Source organism: Coturnix japonica, chromosome 5 (assembly GCF_054131305.1).
Source record: "Coturnix japonica strain WE chromosome 5, WE-NBRP24, whole genome shotgun sequence".
NCBI lineage: Eukaryota > Metazoa > Chordata > Aves > Galliformes > Phasianidae > Coturnix > Coturnix japonica.
Genome location: NC_140667.1, coordinates 49,846,275 through 49,866,045, shown reverse-complemented (window position 1 = coordinate 49,866,045; position 19,771 = coordinate 49,846,275). Strand labels below are relative to the sequence as shown.

General features: G+C 41.6%; 1 protein-coding gene across 1 annotated transcript in view; it reads left to right on the top strand.

The window, feature by feature from the left end:
• The first annotated feature begins 12,612 nt into the window (after nucleotides 1-12,612).
• The window catches only part of NUDT14 (nudix hydrolase 14), a 43,815-nt gene continuing 36,656 nt past the window's right edge, over nucleotides 12,613-19,771 (top strand). Inside the window, 1 exon segment of the mRNA XM_015865677.3 lies at nucleotides 12,613-12,720. Within this exon segment, the coding sequence (XP_015721163.2) occupies nucleotides 12,640-12,720 (81 nt within the window). The 5' untranslated portion in view covers nucleotides 12,613-12,639.

Sequence of the window (19,771 nt, the reverse complement as noted above, 5' to 3'; positions counted from 1 at the left end):
TAAAGCAAAAACCCCACATTAGGCTGAATGCATGAGAAATCTTACTTTGTGCTGAGGAACTGGTATGTGCACTGCTCTCCTCTCAATCAATATGCATTAGTGTGCAACTGGTGACTACGGAAACATCCCCACCACTTGGCGCATTCTCTCGCCAAGCATTGATGTGTTCATCTTCTTAGATGCAAGTTACACAGAGAGACTTCAGCTATGGGGAATGCAATTATTGCTAAGAAAGATAAAACCTGAAAATAAATGCGTCAGTACAGTACTAAAGATCAGCAGAAGGAACTCGATTCTTCATTGTAATTGTTCAATATTATTCCAGTTAAAAACATTTTTCTGTTATGTAAATTACCATGTCAAAACTATCTCCCTCCATTTAACCCTCATGTATGCAAGTATGGATGAAGGTACAGTTATCGTGTTTATCACATATTTCTCAAGAATGTTGTGCTTTTGTTGGCTCTCAGGATTATTTAGTCAGTAGAGATCACTTGATTGTACCAAAGAAGAATTTTAGGTCAGGAATTTACAGTTACACGGAACCTAAACCCTGAGCCAATGGCATTATTTTAGTGCTAACTTCTCATCTCCATCCAGCCCCAGGTCTCGGGCGGCCCTTCCTGGATATCCTCTGTTGTCCCTGCCCAAGGCTTTTGCCATCTCACTCTCTCTTCTGACACCACCCTGTTGTTTGGCTACCGAGCCCTGTTGTTTCTCTAATGAGATCAAGGATTTTGCCAAGTCCTGTTCCTTCCACTTCTGTAGCATATTTCAAATTCCTCCAGCCCTTTCTATCTCAAAATTCTTGGCTCTGCACAACTGTTTTATTTTGGCTGCTGGAAACCCATACTAACCTAACCAGATTTATGCTGGCAGCACACGTCTTTGTAACCACGTCTGTTTTTCCCTGGGCACATCTTTGTTTACCAAGTCTGGTGGTGGTGGAACCAGTACAGTAAAACCCAGTATACAGACACTTAGGAAAATGCACGACTGAGTCTTTACAATAGATAGAAGTGCCACAAAACAGAGCTGAGGACATAGCTTAAGCCAGGACTCTAGTTTTCTTTGTGTTTTGTTTCTTTCTTTCATGCCCAGTTTGCACACAGGTGAATGCCCACGAGCAACTGTCTCTTGGTAATAGCAAACACAATGCAGAGACTCTCAGATTCTTCCATTAAAGCTGATTGAGTTAGGCTATTGCAGCTAATAATGTCTGTTAATTACATCAGTGGATCGCTAGTTTAATGTACACTGGTAGATAAATATAGATGCTGATATTGGTGATGGCAGTGATAATAATATAACAACACAAATGCATTCTCTTCTGCTGCAAATCACTCCTTCCTCTATAAACTTTCCCAGTGCTTCGAGTAAAATTCACCTTCAGTTTCAGTAAGCAAACCTTTAAGTAAAGCTCAGATAAAATTCATCCCATGACCATTTCTACCAGCATTATCTTCCTCCTCTGGCAGATCAGCCAGAACACCGATCGCAACAGCTTTCCCATACACAAAATGCACCAGATCACTTTCATTTCAGAGGTTCTTCAGTGGCTTACTAAAAGACAAAGTTAATCTTATTTTTAAAGCTTTTTATAAGACCCATTTTGGCTGAACTCGGAAAATGTGACTATACAATGGGAAAGGGCAGACCTTTTTTTTTTTTTATGAACACAATGGCAGGATAAGGGAGGCACCGCGCATTGCAAGGAATACACTTTAATCAAATTGCCCAGCACCAAATATTCATCTCCTACCACTCTAGATGCCAATGTTTGTTTTCTGTCTGAGAGAAGAAACAGACAACACTTTTCACTTTAATAAAAATCCTTCAGGGTGAAGCAAACAGATGACATAATTTGGAGGATCTGCTCCTTTCCTTGGTTTGCAAGTGACTTAGGAGGTAAGGATGATTGCAGTGCCTCTCCTTACAGCCTTGCTGGAGGAGATTTAACACTTTCCTGCTCAGTTAGCTGCAAAGACACAGGATAACAAACTCGACAGCATTGGATTTGACGCTCCCTTCAGCAAGGGACCTATTCCCTTCTACAGCTCCTACTAACAACATTACTGTTACTAACCCATACAGCTTGCAAGGAGCGGGAGCTGCAAAATATGCTGCTGTGATTAAAAGGTGGAAATCTAGCTTTATTAAACACGTGCAGGCACTTGCCAATACTACTTGTGCTGTATCCAGTGCTGTAAGTTTTAAGGATATTATCACGAGCTTTATGATGGGTTTCCTTAAATTCCCAGCTCCTACAGCAGATGTCCAAGAATGGCACAACAAAAAACCACGAACACAGGGAAAACTTATCTTTTACCTAAATAATTCACTTGCAGCCTCTGAATCTGCACAGGAAAACATAAAAGTCTTAAAAGATTCAAAGTGCAGAAAACCTGAAATGCTTATTTATTTATTTTGAATTCTCATTGTAGCTTGGCCAACCTTCGGGACATCAGGGCTCAAGTGTTACGTTTTTAGTATTGGTGGCTGACAGTGGGAATGAACAACACTATAGGGCTGCAAGCTACTTGTCCTGTATGCACGTAGCATCTGAAACAGTGGAAATGACTTTGTAATCTGTGACCAGGTAGAAACAACAGCCTGAAGAGCCTTGCTCTTTTCATGGATTCATCTCCTTTAAAGCCAGATCTCCTGCCCTTTTCTTCCAGCAGAAATGAATGCTCCAAAACCAAGGGAAGAAAGGCTAAGAAGAATGGTGAAGAGGAAGAAACATGAAACCTAAATCCTCCAGCACCTACATCATGTTTTATTTCTCATTTAAGCTTGGACACTATAGCATCCTACCACTGTTTTTTGCTACTGCAATGCAACGTAGCATCTCTCTGTAAGGGTGCATTGGGCAAAAAACATGCATACACAGGTAATACTGAAATGATTTTGTAAGCAGAAGCTGAGACCTGCTCTTATACCTGCAAAGGAGACTACAACAGGTGTTGCTACCAGCATGGACTTGTTATTGAGGTCCAGGATACCTGTACAAAGTGGCTGATATGAGAATAAGTGGCTTGTTTTAAGTATCTGGAAGCAATATATGGCAGTACATATGCTGGACATTGTATTCACTTAGGAAGCCATTGACTAGAGAGAAGAATGGAATTACATCTTTGTTCCAGAGCCATGCATGAATGGATCGGATTTCATTTTCATAAAATCCTGGCTTATTCTGCTGGCTCACCGGTTATTAATATTAAAGCAAATATTACCACGTGTGGTCCTGCTCCATATTCAACTGGGAGAGGTTTCACTCTGAGCTAGTTGCTATGATTATAGACATTTTCTTGCGTTAGAAGGCATAGGAGTGAAGATGCTTCCACATACTCTAAGCCCACATCATCTCTGTTGCCCACATAATATGCCATTCCCTGAAGCCACATCTCCTACTCACTGCTGATGTTGAGTATTCATCCAGGTTTGAAGCTGCAAGATATAATTTAGTACGTAGTTTTGCATCCTGGCATTGTAAACCGACTTTTCTCTCATCACTACGCCTAAAGCAGGCACTCTGCTTATCAGCTCCAACACAAGTTTTTCACTTGAAATGAAACAGTTGAAATCAACCATATCATCACCTAATATTCATGATCTGTTGTTGGGAGAAAATGCTTTTTTTCTGCCCAGAACTTCTAATGCTTATTGTTCCTGCTTGGGAAGTGCAGAAAACAAGCAGAGATGTGCCAATTTATTTTCTATAGATGTAAACCCTTTTTTCCAGTCAGTTCCATTATTGAGTCAGCGATCTGTGCGCACTGCCAAAGGAAGTAATAGGAACTGTCTATGTAGAACAGAGGGAGCACAAATCAACACGAGAGAAAACTGGGTTTCTTTTGAGCCAGTCAAAACCAAAGCCATCAGTGATGTACAATGTGACAGGGCTCTGCAGATTTGCCCATTCCCCATCCTGTATTGACAGTGCCTACACTGCATGACTGCCTTGCAGCTCTTTTTCCTTTAATCCAGATAGTGTCAGCCTTCAGCCTGCTTTTCAGGGTATCTGTCCGCCTGCAGACACTACTGCATTGATTCCCATCTGGTGCATGTTTTAAAAGTTTTCTTCACAACCTTAAGGATTAAGTGCCTTTTTATTTTTTCATCTTTCCACAGAAATTTAGATTCTGAAGCCCACTGAAGAAAACAATCACTGCAAAGAAGTACCAAATCTCTTGCGAACTCTCCCCTGATCACTGCATTCAAAGATCTACCAGCAGCTGTTGATGTAACGTTATGGATGTTTAGCAGGACTTCCTGTATCTAATGAACGTAGCTCTTTCAGTGAGGAGACAAAGTGCAACGCTGTCCCAGGAAAATAAAAACGATGTAACATTCAGTCAGGAATGCACTTACTACACGGCCTGGAATCAGGAATTGATCTCATGCCTCTGTAACAAAGATCCCATCTGTAGTCCCATGCGGGGAGGGCACTGACACTGCTTCAGAAGGGACATGGTTATCCTGCTCCCAAAAGAAACTGATTAGGGGAGATGTTCCAGAAGCTATTCGATACAGACTGCACGATTCAGGATGCCATTTATACAGAGAGTCAAAAAACTATACAGTATTCTCAGATATTTTTATGCCTAGGAGTGCCAACAGCTTTGTCAACTGACAGTGAAAATTAAACTTGAAGAGAAATGAGGCATGTAAGTACATTTCAAACCTTGCTCCTTATTTCTCTGTGCCTTCTTGCACACAGGATGTAACCAGGGATATGGGAAGCAAAATACAAAGTTGTGAGGTGGTGTTGGAAACAAGGACGAGGCAACACAGGCAGCTTGTAAGAAAGGCTTTCAGCATCTTTTGTTAAATATCCAACTTATGGAAACTGTGTGAGCAGGGGAGTTTTGCTTCATCAATACTATAAAATAAACTGAAGTTCAAATGGGTGCTGCCCAATCCAATTGTCAAACTCTGCTGCCGCAATACAAAGACAAATGTTTATTGGCTTAACTTTGAAAGTGCAGTAAACGCTCTTCTATTCAATTAGATAAACAAATACGGTACTGAGTATATAATGGGGTCCTTTCAAGTAAATTATGCTTCCTAACTCATGTGTAAAAGAAAAATGGCTTTTAATGTTTATATTCCTGTAAAATAAGAAACCATCAAGGCTCTCCTTCTGTTACATTCCATATATAAAAAGGAAAAAAAAAAAAAAAAAAAAAAAAAAAAAAAAAAGAGGTTTAAGTGATGTCCATTTCACGACATGAGCAAATGAATAAAATAAAGCCAGGCTGACAGTGCAGCTTTTTTTTTCTCACTGTTACCAGAGGGAGAAAAAAAAGAAGATTCTCCATTCCGTTCTCATTTACAGTAGCAAAAATCTCCAGGAACTGCACTGAATTCAGTTGGTTATTTTGGATTTATGGCAGACTGAGAGAGATTAGAATTTGGTCACACATGAATGAAGAACGGGACATCCATATTCACTGTACATATATTTTCCTTTCTTCGGTACACAAAAGAGCAGTGCTGTCCTTAGCTCATGTGCTGTTGGTTTACCTGGCTACTGAGAGATATTTATCCTGGTACTGAGTGGGATGCTGCAAGGAAGAAATGTACTTTGTCACCTTTGCCAGCAAATACTTCCATTTTATGGCCATAAAGAACCACATTCTCTACAGGATCAGGGCGTTAGGCAAAAGGCTAAATGCATACATACAGCATTATGCATCCAGTGATGAGAACCACCTGTTTGTGAGTCTGTTCTATTGTTTCTGCCAAAGATTGGCTCTAAGTCATAGCAATCTCTCATGCAGATATATTAGCATACATGGACTGTATGTCTTTAAAATACCAAGTAGAAATCTGTAGTAGTTACTGTCGAGCACCACAGTTAAAGCGATATATAATTCCTGATTTTATAAAGGAGGGAATTTTACTCATTCAGCTTACCCAATTATAAGAAAACTAAACTCAGCAACAAACATAGCAAATAGCTCTCTATAGATTTAAAACCAATGATACCCCCTGCATAGCTTCAGATCTCATTGCCCCCAGTGACTTATTGAGCATGTGGCCAAACAGTGACTTTTCACTTGTCTTGACACCTATCCATCTGTAATACACGTGCCTCCTTCCATTCTGCAGGCTTTCTAATGAAGAATCTGCAGGCAAGGAAGAGGCGTTAAGAGTGGAAGCATGGCAAAAGGAAGGTGAAAACAGATCAGGAGATCAGCAGAGATTAGGGATGGATATCTGTGGGCTTGCTTTTGCTGTGAGCATGCAAATGCCCAAATCTCCAATTGAAAAGTGCTGGTTACCTCTTCTGGGGCCTCTAAAGCCATAGACAAAATAACAAATCCAGTAAAATGATCCACCAATTAAAAATGTGCAGTTCTTCAATTTCTGTGCATTTGCCTTTGGTTGTTTTTGTGCTGAATTAGAACCAAAGAATTGGTATTGTCTAAACGCGCATCATTTATTAAAAAACCCAACAATGCCAAGATTTCAAAGCCAAGCACTCAAAAGTGGGGAAATGTCAATGCCAACAGTTTTGAGGGTCCAATTTAAAATGCCTTGGATTTAATTCTACAGAACCCTGTTTCATACACAGCCCTTATGACCAGTGGACCGGTCTACCGCTTCTTAGCGAGCTCTCAATAACAGTTCAGCTCAGCTGCTTCATTGCTAAACCACCTGAAGTCAATCAGCTCGACCCGTTTGTTTCCTGACTTTAACTCCCGTGCTTAAATCCTGATCCCCACCACCTCCACTACTGCAGTGCTCCCCTTTTTGTGCCGTCCATCAAGCACTCACGCTCTCCTTGATGAAAGCTACACTGCCTTGAATTAGGTTGTGCAGAGCTTAGCCTGTCCTTCCTCAGAGCCCTCCTCCAACTTGCTTCTAACCACAAGAATCTCTTAAAAGCATTTAGGCTGTTTTGTTCTGTTTTGATACTGATGAGTACAATAAACTTGTGGATTCCTGAGCACTATTGCAATACAAATAAATATGAAAATAATATTGCATGCTTAATGAAGAAGAGGCAGGAAAATGGCCAGTTGTGGCTCCTTACCGTTCTATCTCATAAATCAGATATATGCTCATATTGAAAGATGCCAAAATAAAAGCCAGGTACTTGTTCCCTACATATGGTAGAAAACAACTCTCCAACTATATTTTTTCTCCTTTGGAACATCTGAATTTGCTGGACAGAAACGTTTCATACAGACAAGTATTCAATTAAATTCCTCTGGAAAACGAGCAAGCTTCCCTTGGAGCTGAGCCAGCCCCCGGCTTCTGAGCAGCCCAGCTGGTACTCTCCCGAGGAGCAGGGCTTCCAGCTCCCACAGCTACAGCAAATCTTGCTAGGCAAACTGCCTGAAGATAAAGACCCCCGGGCTTTTAATGCCTGCAGTCTAAGGCAGGCTACCAGGCTCAGTGTCATGGGGATTGGAGAGCTCTAAGCTACCCGGGTCATGGCTGGAGCCATGGCCAACGCTCAAGCATTCAGCCACTCGGGCTCCAGTCCTTTTCACAGACAATTTCAAACAATTGGAACATCAAGATTGCCTGAGAAATCAAAATACTTTTCTCCTTCCAGCTCTATTGCACACACATTGGCCAAAGAAAAGCAGATCTCTTACTCCTTTGCCCTTCTTCAGCTGTTCCTTATTACTCTGTGTTAGTCTTGTTTGTTTCTTTGTATAAATCAGTTTGTAGCTCTTCAGGGAAATTCACTATTTTTCTACCTGTATTTCTAGCATAACGAGACCCAGATTGTAGCAGTGCATGGTGCTGTAACACAAACAACAAGGTGTTATCATTTTCTTCTTTTTCCCTCATTACGGAGGAGCTTATTGAAAAATCAAAGCCTTCCCTGCAATCATTTTCACTCTGCTCGCTGTAGGCAACATTTGTTGGATAGTAATTAAAATAATTAAAAAGCATCAGAATTTTGCATGCATATTGTTTCTTACTTTTTCCACAGGCGACGTGTTTGTTCTTCCCCCAGCTGAAAAGCTAGAAATCAGAATTTACTTCCAGTGTTCTCGCCTCCTTCTCTCTATTTTATACCATATTGCAACTTGTCGTATTTTTGTTATGAATACCTTACGAACTGCCTTATTGACATATTAGTCACATATTTATGTGGAAGAGTTTTCTTCCTCCACTATTTTTAGAGATAAATACGACACGTCGTGATATCTGTAACTGTACTGATATTTCAATTATATATTTTACAGTATTGAGTCCAACCCAAGGCATTGTATGAGCCCTTCATTTCCCTGGGTAGATGGCTAAATTCCAGCTCTTCTGAAAAATGACACTATTCTGCTTGAAGCAGGTGAGCTTTTCATCATACCCACAAGACAGTACTTGGCTTTGCAATGTAAAGACGGTCATTTCTCACTCAAAGAGGCACAGTTTGATTTCCTCAAAACAAGCAGGAGCCAACGAAAAGATCTAAGGGAGACAAACCCAAATATTCCCGTAACCCAGAGTGGTGCACACCAGCAATACCACACACCATTCCTGCCTTGCACATGTCAGTCCTTATAAACCCGATTCTGCAAACCCATACACGAATAATTACTCCAAGTCCTGACTGAGGCTGTTCATGTGATTAAAGCAACTCTGAACCAACCGATGGTAAATAACATTGTTGGAACACACTGTTACATACCGTAGTGCGGACCTCTGATTTTATATTTAGTACTGTAAATGTAAATCATTTAAAACAACAACACCAAAAATAAGTCCCTCAGATAAGTTACTACTAAAATAAAATACAAATTTCTCTAGGGCTCCATTTAAAATGCCAGACGAATTGCATAAGCACGATCCTGACTTTCATGAATGTAACCAGGGTGGTTATGCCTCAGAACTGAGTAATAATTAAAAGCGAGATATTGGCAGCTTCAGGCTTGCTTTTCTGCAGGAGCCCAGGGGGTAAACTTTAAAGGCAAACTTCAGAACAGCCACTTCATTACAGAAAGAACCTGCACCTTATCCCCACAGAGGTACTCACAACATCTCTGTGGCAATGCAAGGATGGCCCACGTGCAGAGGACGTGCTTTCATGCTGCCACCCATACATATTTCTAACATGAAATTACAGATTATGTAACCTGTTTTGACAGGGGATTTGACTCGATGATCTCTAGAGGTCCCTTCTGTGATTATACTGGATTTTAGATCTATTACCCATCTTTTGGCAGCTCTGCTGGCTTCCTTCTACCCATCACTGGGTGCTTGGGTTATCTGTTCCCCTGACATCAAAGCCTTGCTCCTAAATTGGTGGCATCTGCTTGGCACAGGACCTGTGCTTAGCAGCTCACAACTGATAGATCAGGCGTAGTTCACATTTCCTTACTTTTCTTCTGTAACCACGAGGGTTAGAAAAAACTTTTAAAAATGAAAGCTGAGAACAGCAAGTCAGTGAGCCTCCAACTGCTGAGGCTTTCATATCTGCAATATTTTAGTAACTAGAGTACTCACACACATCAAAAGAAACACAAGAGAATAATGATATCCTGCAATATCTGGAGATAAGGAAGGCTCTGGTCTTGGTGATTTTGTTCATGAGCGATGGTATGCCAATGAGCAAGGCAAGACAGGTGAAGACAGATAGAACTTAAAAGCATGCACACACACTCATGTATATGAGCATCATCTCACCTGCACTGAATCACTGCAGGAAACATGCTGCCTAACTGTGCATGAATGCACCCAGCAGCTCAGGCACTTTGCTGAACTTCAGCAGGAAGCACTGCAAGGGATATTTCCCCACCCATTCCAGCAGGTTCAGGACACCACTCATGACAGCTTTACATATGGTATTTAGAACCATAGAACCCTGAAGAGCTGGAAGGGACCTTTAAAGGTCATTTAGTCCAACTCCCTTGCAATAAACAGGGACATGCACAGCTAGATCAGGTTGCCCATGGCCTGATCCAGCCTCACCTTGAAAGTCTCCGAAAAGACATAACACAGAAATCCTTTTTAAGGAAGAAAAAGGAATAAGTGTACTGCTGTGAAAGGCAACCTGTCATTCTGACACCTGCTTGTTTTTTGGGAGTCAAATTAACAGTAGCACTTAGGAAGGAAGATGTGATGGCACACGGCAATTGGTTTTGGAAGCACATTATCTGTATCTATTTCAATTAGGAGTGTAGTGGTAAACACGGATAGTGATCTGCAAAGAAACTGTGATAGCAAAGAGTCATCCAGGATGTAAGAAGTGTGGGAACTGATAATCTAGTGACAATATCATACAAACGTAAAAGATATTTATGGAGAATTGCTAATTGAAACCAAAGGGTTTTGCAAGCAGTTAAACATCTGCCTAAGCTTAAGTATCAGAATCATCTCTGTAAGTAACAGACACGAACACAGCACTTGATCACCTTGGAATTATGAATGCCCATTTTCATGTTTCTGGAGGAACGAAACCACCTTAAAATAGGAACTGCTTTGAAACAGGAACAGGCATGTGGGCATGTCTAGTAACACACAACATGGTACAGAGAACTGCAAGCTGATAGTGATCTGCAGTAATAAATCCATATGGGGCAGCACTGAGCAAATGCCTCCCAATGTTCTTTGGGATCAAGTTACTCCAGCAAAAGTGGTGAGGACATGGTGGGCACGTCGGCTCTGGTGGAACTTTGTGTGCACTGTGTGAATGGAGCTACCCTGACCCCAGAGCCAAGCTGCCATGTAGCATCTCTGCATTTGCTGGTGCTTCTTGTTGTGAAACCAGTGCAGTTACATCCAAGTCACAGTCACTGTGCTGATTACTGCAGGCAAGATACAAAAGTAGTGCAAGGAAACAAGAAAGCAGAAGTACACCTCACCCATTCAACCATAAGTTATTCCCCTTTGTCCATGGGAGCAGGTGGGAGCAGAGGGGCATTTCCTTCCCAGGATTGTTCTTGGACTTGCTGCAAGCGGTACCTAGACATGAATTGTAACAAAATTCCTGTCCAGTTGCTCAGTATTAGTTTCACCACTGGGCATATTTTCCTACCTATTCTCTCACTCAGATTTCACCTGTAAAATAGCAGCACTAAACTAGCTCCTCAAACTTACTGTTACATCCTTAGTTCAGCTCTCTGCTCACAAAGGACACCGTCTGATACAGAAGTCGTCTTCCAATTACAACCGCAGGTACATTAGTGAGACCTGCTCTGTGACATGTACAACCCCAAACGCTTCCCACCTAAGAATAAGAATGGAACATGCAATTCATCACATGCTATGACATGTTCCCAAAAACATACGCACACTCAGAACCTCAAAGTGGTGTCAGAATGTTTATTGAAGAGAGCAATCTAACTGGCTGAGCAGACCTGGGTACCCGGTAACTTTTAACATAAGCAAACAGAGATACTGTAAACTTGCTGCGCACGGAAACTGTGTTTATACTTAAATTGGTCTTGGAAGACTTAAAATAATTTAATAGCAAAATACAGCTTAAGTTCCCAGGAGCTCTGAGTGACCTTAAGATCACTGTGAGAAAAGCAGAAATACAAGATATATCCAGCGATGCAAACAGTCACACCAATACTTTCAAATAGCTCATAAAATACATTCAGCTGCCTACCTGTCACAGAAGTTTTACAAATATTCCTCTTAAAAGACACTACTTTTTGGTTCCACAAAACACACTGTTTTGCATTATCACAGCTGACAACAGGCGTTCTGCAATGTAAATGCTGCCTCACTTCTCAATGAGCCTTGTAACTGGTAGATAACTTCTTTTTAGACATATTGTTAAGACTCTGCACCACGTTAGGGGATAATAAACATTAGTGATGCAGCGGGAAGAGATTAGAAGAGAAAAAAGAAAGGGGCAGGGAGAATTGCAGGTTATTTTCAGCATAGTTAATGTATTCACAAAACAATTTGATTCATATGGCAGCTTAAGCAGCTGTACACTGGAAGGGAGGTAGGTGATGGGGTGTGTGATGGGGTCACCACCCCTGGAGGTGTTTAAGAACAGTGGAGGTATAGCACAAAGTGACATGGCAGTGGGCATGGTGGGGGCGGGTTGGGGCTGGACTGGATGATCTTAGTGGTCTTTTCCAGCCTCAGTGATTCTATGAGCCACCCCTGGTGCAACTTGATGTCATTAACTCTCATCCTATCAGTTACTTGGAAAAACGAGCTGACTCCCAACTCACTATATTCCTTTCACAGTGTCATAAACAGCCAGCAGGTCCCCCTTGAGCAAGGCATGACGTCAGGTGGGACTGTCATGTAACATCCAGCTCCTCATCAGCCAGTATCAGGATGAAACTCAGACCAAACTCAGCACGGACGTCAGATACCCAGTTTGTGTTTAGTGCTGGAAGCACAGCATTGACGTTAGCATAACACATAGAAATCGCTGTCAGACAGCGAAAGCAGCCTGTTCTGCACAGGGTAAACCTAACAAGGCCCCTCCGTGCCGCTGCCTGACCTCAAAAAGGGGGTTTTTGAGGAGAAAGCCGGCATTTCAGCTCCTCTCAGGGCAGGCCAGCAGGCAGGGGGCCTGTCCCTGCGTCACTGCGGAGCTGTGGCCCCGGGCTGTGCCCGCATTGAGGCACTGCCTCGCCCGGCCTGCAGCGGCTGCGCAAGCCTCAGCCCTTCCTCCTCCTTCCTCTTCCTCCTGGCGGCAGCGGGATGGACGCCATTGAGGAACTAGCGCTACAACCCTGCCCTTCCTCTCTCTACTTGCGGCCTTTCCGCCTCACCTACCGGCAGGTGAGCGAGCGAGCAATCGAGAGACTGAATACCAGCCGGCTATTCGCCTTTCGGGCCCGCCCAGCTTCTTCCCCCACGTCCCTCCGCCCCTTCCCTCCGTCGCGGCCTGCGACGCCTTGCGAGGAAGCTTGCAGGGGATCAGGGAGTTTGTATCCCACCTGATTGCTTTTTAATTGTTTTTTATACTATATGTGGTTTTCCTAAAGGATCACAGGATCTTAGATGTTGGAAGATCCCTCTCGGGATCATCTATCCTAGCCTTTATTAAAGCAGATCCCCCACAGCAGGTTGCTCTTCCGATTGGTTGGGATAATTAAATTGATTTACACTGAATTAGTTGTTTCTTTTTAGGTATTGGAAAGAAAATTGAAGACTGTTTTTTTGTACTCTGAATTTTTGTTGGTTTACTGTGTAAATGGCACTCACTAGTTCTGTTTTCAAGTCATGCTGCATTTACTTAGAAAATGGGATTCAATTAAAATGTATGAAACTATTAACAAGATTACGTTTAATTGAATGCAAGTGCCTCAGATGGGTCGAGCATGTTGAGAAACAAGGACGTGTTTGTTCACGTGCTGTGATTTGACAAGGGATGGCATTGCCACCAAAAGAAGAACACTTGTATTTTCTGCTGTCTTGCTTGACTTGAAGTAGCCTTCCAGATATTGCTTCAGAAAACATAACATGCCTCCTAAAATTCATTGTAGTCTGAAGAGGATTTACTGATGTATAATTTTGTGTTTATTTAGGTCTGATGAAGGATACTCTTGGCCTTACAGATTGTCATTTTGCCATTCAAGGCCAGGCTGGATGTGGCTCTGGGCAGCCTGGTCTGGTGGTTGGTGACCCTGCACATAGCAGGGGGGGTTGAAACTAGGTGATCTTTGAGGGTCCTTTTCAGCTCAGGCCATTCTATGATTTTAAAATCTATTAAGAATTGTTACAAACAATATGTCACTTTATTTCCAAACATTCAAGAACAATTAAGCTATTGCATGGATTCCTATGTATTTCATCTACAAATTGCACTACTTATGTGGAGATAATTTTGATCCCATCGCTATGGCTAAAACAATGAGCTCTTCAGCGGTTAAATATAAATTTAGATACAGATGATTTATATCACAGTTTATCCTCCAAGGCTGTTTATATCCATTAAACCTGCACCCCACTGAGCTGTAAACTACCATTGCTCTAGCGAGTTTGTGGACTGCCAGAAATGCACAGGAAACCAGAAGGTGATCCATGGGGGGGTTAGGTAAGAAATGCTGGTGGGGTAAGGCTGTTAGCTTCTATAGGTTACCAGTGCTGAAGGTGATTGTGTCAAACCTCATCAAGTGGAACCAAAGACTTGGAAGACTTCTGTGTGTGCGAAGTGCTCCTGAGTCAAACCTCATCAAGTGGAACCAAAGACTTGGAAGACTTCTGTGTGTGCGAAGTGCTCCTGACCAGCAGGTAGAACTGTAGGCCAGAAGATTGGGTTAGTGTTTCATCCAGCTCAGTGTTTTGCGGAGTATTGGGGTGTTCAGACAAGGATCTGTGGACACAAGCAGGAACGGAGTTGTGTGTACTTTGAATCAAGTCTGGTGGTTCCTTTCATGTTAAACACAAGTTAGGTTTGTGTTCAGGTCTTAAGCTTGCCTGTGTTCTGAAAGCCTGGATTTGATCCATGTTTATATAGTGTGAAAGTAGAAGCAGAAGTGCAGCAGAGGAGTCATAGAAATCAGCAAACAGCAAGTCTGATGCAGAGGGCTGTGTTTAAAACCACGTTTCAAAATGAAAATCTACAAGTGCCATGGAATGGACCTCATTTTCTATATGGGATTTTCAGATGTAAGCTCTGTCCTCGCTCACATATAGGACAGCATCTGGCTGTTAGTGTGCACTTGCTTCCATAGCGTACACTGACTTGTTGTCTAAAATGGCTCCTTTTTCAAACATATATCACCTCCTACAGAATTCACTTCTCTACCAAAAACTCCGTGGTAAATCTCTTTTCACTTTTTCCTATTGAAGTTTTTTTTTTTTGCTTTTCATAAATAATTTATTCAAGAGACCAGAGGGATGGCTAATGAGAGATTAACTCTATGCCCAAGGGCTAGGGCATTTCCCTGGGATGTGGTAGAGTCAGGCTGCAAGATCTTGCTTCAATTAATATTGCTTCCCACATCACAGGAGAGTGTTCTCGCTGCTGGGAAACACATTTGTGTGTAAATCTTCAGCTCTCTTTTGTGTATGTTAGCCAGGCACTGGCCTATATGCGAGACTAACAAATAATAAATAATAATAATAATAGTAATAATAAATGAAGGTTGCAAAGCCTGCGGAGGCTGAGCAAAATTGTGAGGATTTGGGTCAGCTTTAGGTACCTAAATGGGAATCTGCATTCTCTGTGTTCTTAATAACAGTTGCATGAGATTTCAGTGGTTCTTCATGTTGGATTTGTAACATAGGGTTTTGACAGACAGAGCTCTGGTGAATCTTCCTGTAGTAATATGTTAGTGCATGCATTTGTTTGTCTGCAGTACCGGTAATTACCCTTTTGAGAATTAGCAGAAGCAAAAGTATTTTTTGCTCCAGCTCTCGCTCTGCTGTTCCAGTTCAAACCCACCTTTCTCAGCCTGTTGACTAAATTAGCTCCACGCAGGATTAAGTGACTTTGCATGTTCTTTTTGGTGACCTCTGAGCTGGGAACGGTGTCCTTCCATGGGAGGCAGAACATGAGAAGCGTTTAGATGGAGGATTAATACCTTGAGCACCTACGGGAACTTTTGCCCAGAGCTCACATAAAAAGGTTTTGTGGATGTAGCCCAGACTTCTATAGCTTTGTTTTTGAAGGTTGTTCTGGCAAGGGAGTTCTTGCCACGGTTTCCTTGCATTGTATAAACACATGCATTCATTCTGCTCAGGAACTTGAAGAAGTTTGTTACTAGACTAATATCAACTGGCATTCATTTTCCCAGTATGCATGTGAGTGAGGCTGTACTCCAAAACTGTGGAATGATGAATGGGAATCTATTTCCATTATGTGGATGGGCATCTATTTCCATTATATGGAATCAACCTGAAAAGCTACATCTCGACTTAAGGATACAGTCAGTAATGGTGAACTGGAACTCTTTGCTCTTCTATGAGCTTCACATCACATCCACAGTTCAGAGTAGTTGTGCTCACGTTTCCTCCCCTGATTTAACATTTCAAAGAGTTTATTTTGAAGCTGGATATGTGAAAAATGCTCCTTTTAATTGAATTTTAAGGTATGATGCTTTCAATCTGTGTTAAGGGAATTAAATTGTAATCTCTTAAAGTTTTACATTCATTCTAAAGTAATTTTCAATAGTACTGTGGATTTTAACACAGGATGAACTTTATAATGGATAGATAGCATACAATTCATCAGTGAATAAGGCATGTCTTATTTCTAATCTTAGGTTCAATACTGTATTCTTTTGGGTCTATGAGCTTCCACTCTGCTTCTGTGTCTTTACAATTTCACTGCCTCAGAGATGTCAAGAAGATTATACCCTGATTCTATGCTAAGCTGTGTGCATGCAGAGCAGAAGCTAGGCCTGGATCATTCATGTCATGAAAACTTTGAAGATGAAAAGAGCAAAGCTGTGCGGCGTTAAAATAATAACAACAATCTGATTTTACATTAAAAAAAAAAGAATACGGTTTATATGGTAATAGCAACATGAATGTGCCCAGCTGCCTGAAATGTTCTCTGGAACTTCCGTCTGCTTCTTTATAAACATAAGGCATTCTTTTTCTATTTTGACAGTTAAAAATGATGCTGTGGAGGGAGTAAACAGATTTTTAAGTTACCTGTTGAAACAAGTAAGTCTTCTCTTGAATCTTCAAAAGGCTTCAAGCAGTAGGAAATACGCTGCTCGGGAGTACGTTTATTTTGCACTTCATTTTTGTCATAGAAATGGTGCAATAAAAGGAGATGCTGCCAATTGCAGAAAGCTGGGAGTATATTAATGACATATTCTTCTCCAGGCATCTGGGATCCTGGTTGAGATGGATTTTTTTGATCTAACTGATACGACTGCTGCTGTGTTGACTGGGAAATTATGCTTGAAGTGCGACATGATTCTTTTGTATGAGTGGAAGAATAGAACCATGGAAGTTTCGCAAGAACAATGTTAGGGAGTTGAGCGTGGAGGGAGCACGGTTTCCTTTGAAAGGAACAGTGTTCTTTGTAATTGGAGCATAGGTTTAAGAAAAGAAATTACGGAATCTAGGTGTATCTGCTTCAGAGTCAGCTATACAACCTTAAATTCGGTTCTGGAATTCTGTGCAAGATGTGTTTGTATGAGATATGTATGAATTACCAGAGCAGGAAATGAAAAGTGTTAGTAAATAAGAGCAGGAGTTGAGTAGAAAGCAAGTTCTTATTTTTCTTTCAATGAACATTATGCTGTGGAAGTCTGACTGCCTTTATCCAGCGTCCCTTCAGAAGTGAATATAGACTCGTTTGAAGTAAACACGTGAAAATTAATTGGCAGCAACAAAACTCTGCATTTTTAGGTCATTCATATGGTGAGTCAGTAAACTTAATGACAACAGATGTCATTCCCTGGAAAGAATAAGGTTGTGTTGTGCATCTTCTGTAGCATCCTTGCAGTGGTCTGAAATGTGCCTACCCTTAGGTAAGCGAGCATTAAAGTAGATTACACTAGTTCATTTGGAAGGGACCTACAAAGATCATGAAGTCCAATTGCTGTGAGATTAATATGTCATTAATGTCATCACTAGCTACACAACTTGGTTGACTGTGGAATATCTATGAAGTTGACACCAAGCATTAGGAGGAAATATATGTCTTGTATGTTCCCTAGGCCAGTACTTTGCAGGTTCTCATACACTGTTTTTGAGGGCTGTTGGACTACTTGCAGTTGGTTCATCAGCCAGCTACGAGATCCAGGCTATTTAGCAGGTTTTAATATGTTACCAAAGGTCTGCAGCTTCTGTGGAAGATGTTTCGAGGTCTGGAGGTGAAGAGGCTGCAAACCAGTGCCTTTGACAGCACTGCTCCAGTAGCCTCATCCGTGAGGGCTTGTCTACACAGGACTTTCCTGATTGACTCCAAGTCTCATTCTACAACAAAGAGTCTGGTGCTGTTTACGTTAAACCACTTTCAAAGTACCATTGCACTTTGAATTCATACCCTGCCTTCATCCATGCTAACCTTCCTGTGCATGCCCTAAGGCAGCAGTAAACGAAACGGAATGACTTTGTCCACACGGGGGTTTAATGGAGTTTAACTAGCAGAATTCAGGTTCATCAAGGTACTTACTGCAGATGCAGTTTTCTTGATGTCCTGGCATAGACAAGCCATAAGAATGAAAGTGGTTTAATTCCTTGTGATTGAACCGTGTTATAAAACCCATCGTTGAGATTTTATTATGGCGTTTTGTTTGGTTTTTTAACTGGAGTGTAAAGTGGGCTTTATTGACTCATTTGGTAGTAATTGCAGTTAGATCTGAACACTATTTTATTTCCCGTGTACTTCAACAACGAAATGCTGTATTTATTTTTCAGTTTGGATCAAAATACATATGTTTGCTTAAATAGCAGATACTTCTTTTTCCCAGCACAAAAAAAAAATCTGTCATCTGAGTCATTACTTCAGCTATGACATTATGTGTATTCTGTATGTTTGAAGCAGATGAACGCTGTAACATTTTGAGTGTTTACAGCAAATCTGAGGATTATGGAAATGAGACCTTCTCTGTCAGTGGGAATATTCACTAAAATGTCAAGTTTTGATGGTCGGTATGGGATGAAAACATGCCTTTTTGATATTCCTGAAAATACAAGTGCATTTTCAATAACTATTTTACCTCAACTCCGGCTGTATTTAAAACACATTTGTATCTTCATCTTTAGCTTACAGAAGGTCAGCTCCTGTGCTTTGAAAACTTACTACAAGCTCAGGCTGCACAAATATGCTTTACACAGCAGGCGTGTGAAGTTTGCTGCCTCTCTGCCTTGCTCTGGGATTCCTTCTTCTCCCTAATTTTGTAACAAGTTTTTGCATCTCAGAACTCAGCTTCTCAGTGCTGTCCCCCAGACATCGATCAAAGGCTTGTTAGCAGAGTAATGCTAAAGTTTACTGAAGTTTAAACAAAGTAAAGCTCAGTTTTTCTTAGTGGTCAGCTCATGTCATACTAAAGCCGCGATCGCTGTTCAAAACAGCATTAATTATTTGTTTCACGTCGTGGTCGCTGTGTCAAAATCCTTTAAATACCACATGGAGCTGAGAGGGAATCTCAGGGCCTGTGACAGAGCAGCTGGTCTGGACATGGGCTGATGCCCCGGTTGACAGGTTGTTGGATTAGAAAGAATATCAAAGGCAGCGAGCAAGATTAGGGATAAGTGAACATCTGACAGCAGTTTGCAGCAGGGGAGAACAGATGATAAACAATGGGAGCGGGGCGCGTGGGGGGGGGAGAGGTGAGAAGGCCATGGGAAAAGTGTGGCGGCAATCACTGAAGCTCCAGGTTGCTGAGCCTCATGAATGGGACAGGAAATGGGATTTGCTGGGACAGATGTGCTGAGTGGTGATGAATACATTATAGGGAAATGAGGCTAAACTCCTGAAGGTGAGGGATGTGCTTTCTCTGAAAATACAAAATATGGGAAAAGAAGAATTTGCCCTTCTGGAGAAGTAATCACAGATACTCGAAAACTAATGTGGAAAGAGTAATGCTAGTGGTAATTTTAATTGTGATTCTGTAGTGTGACCAGCTCTAGGTTGTGTATTGATGGCACAACAATACTACAGCAATACTACACGTATAGTATTGCAAGTGTTTATTTTAAACCTAAATTTGCCAAAATGATTGAGTAGCTCGAGCAATAGAACAGCCCGAACAGAAGCTCTGAGTGCATAACGCTCAGACGCTTATTCTGTATCTGGCATGCATTATGCAGCACTCACATAACATATGTTTGATCCTGCTGAAAGAGATGTGCTGGGGATCTTGTGAGGTCCTTCCAACCCTACATTTTTCTCATTTTGTTAATTATTGCGTGCTTGTAG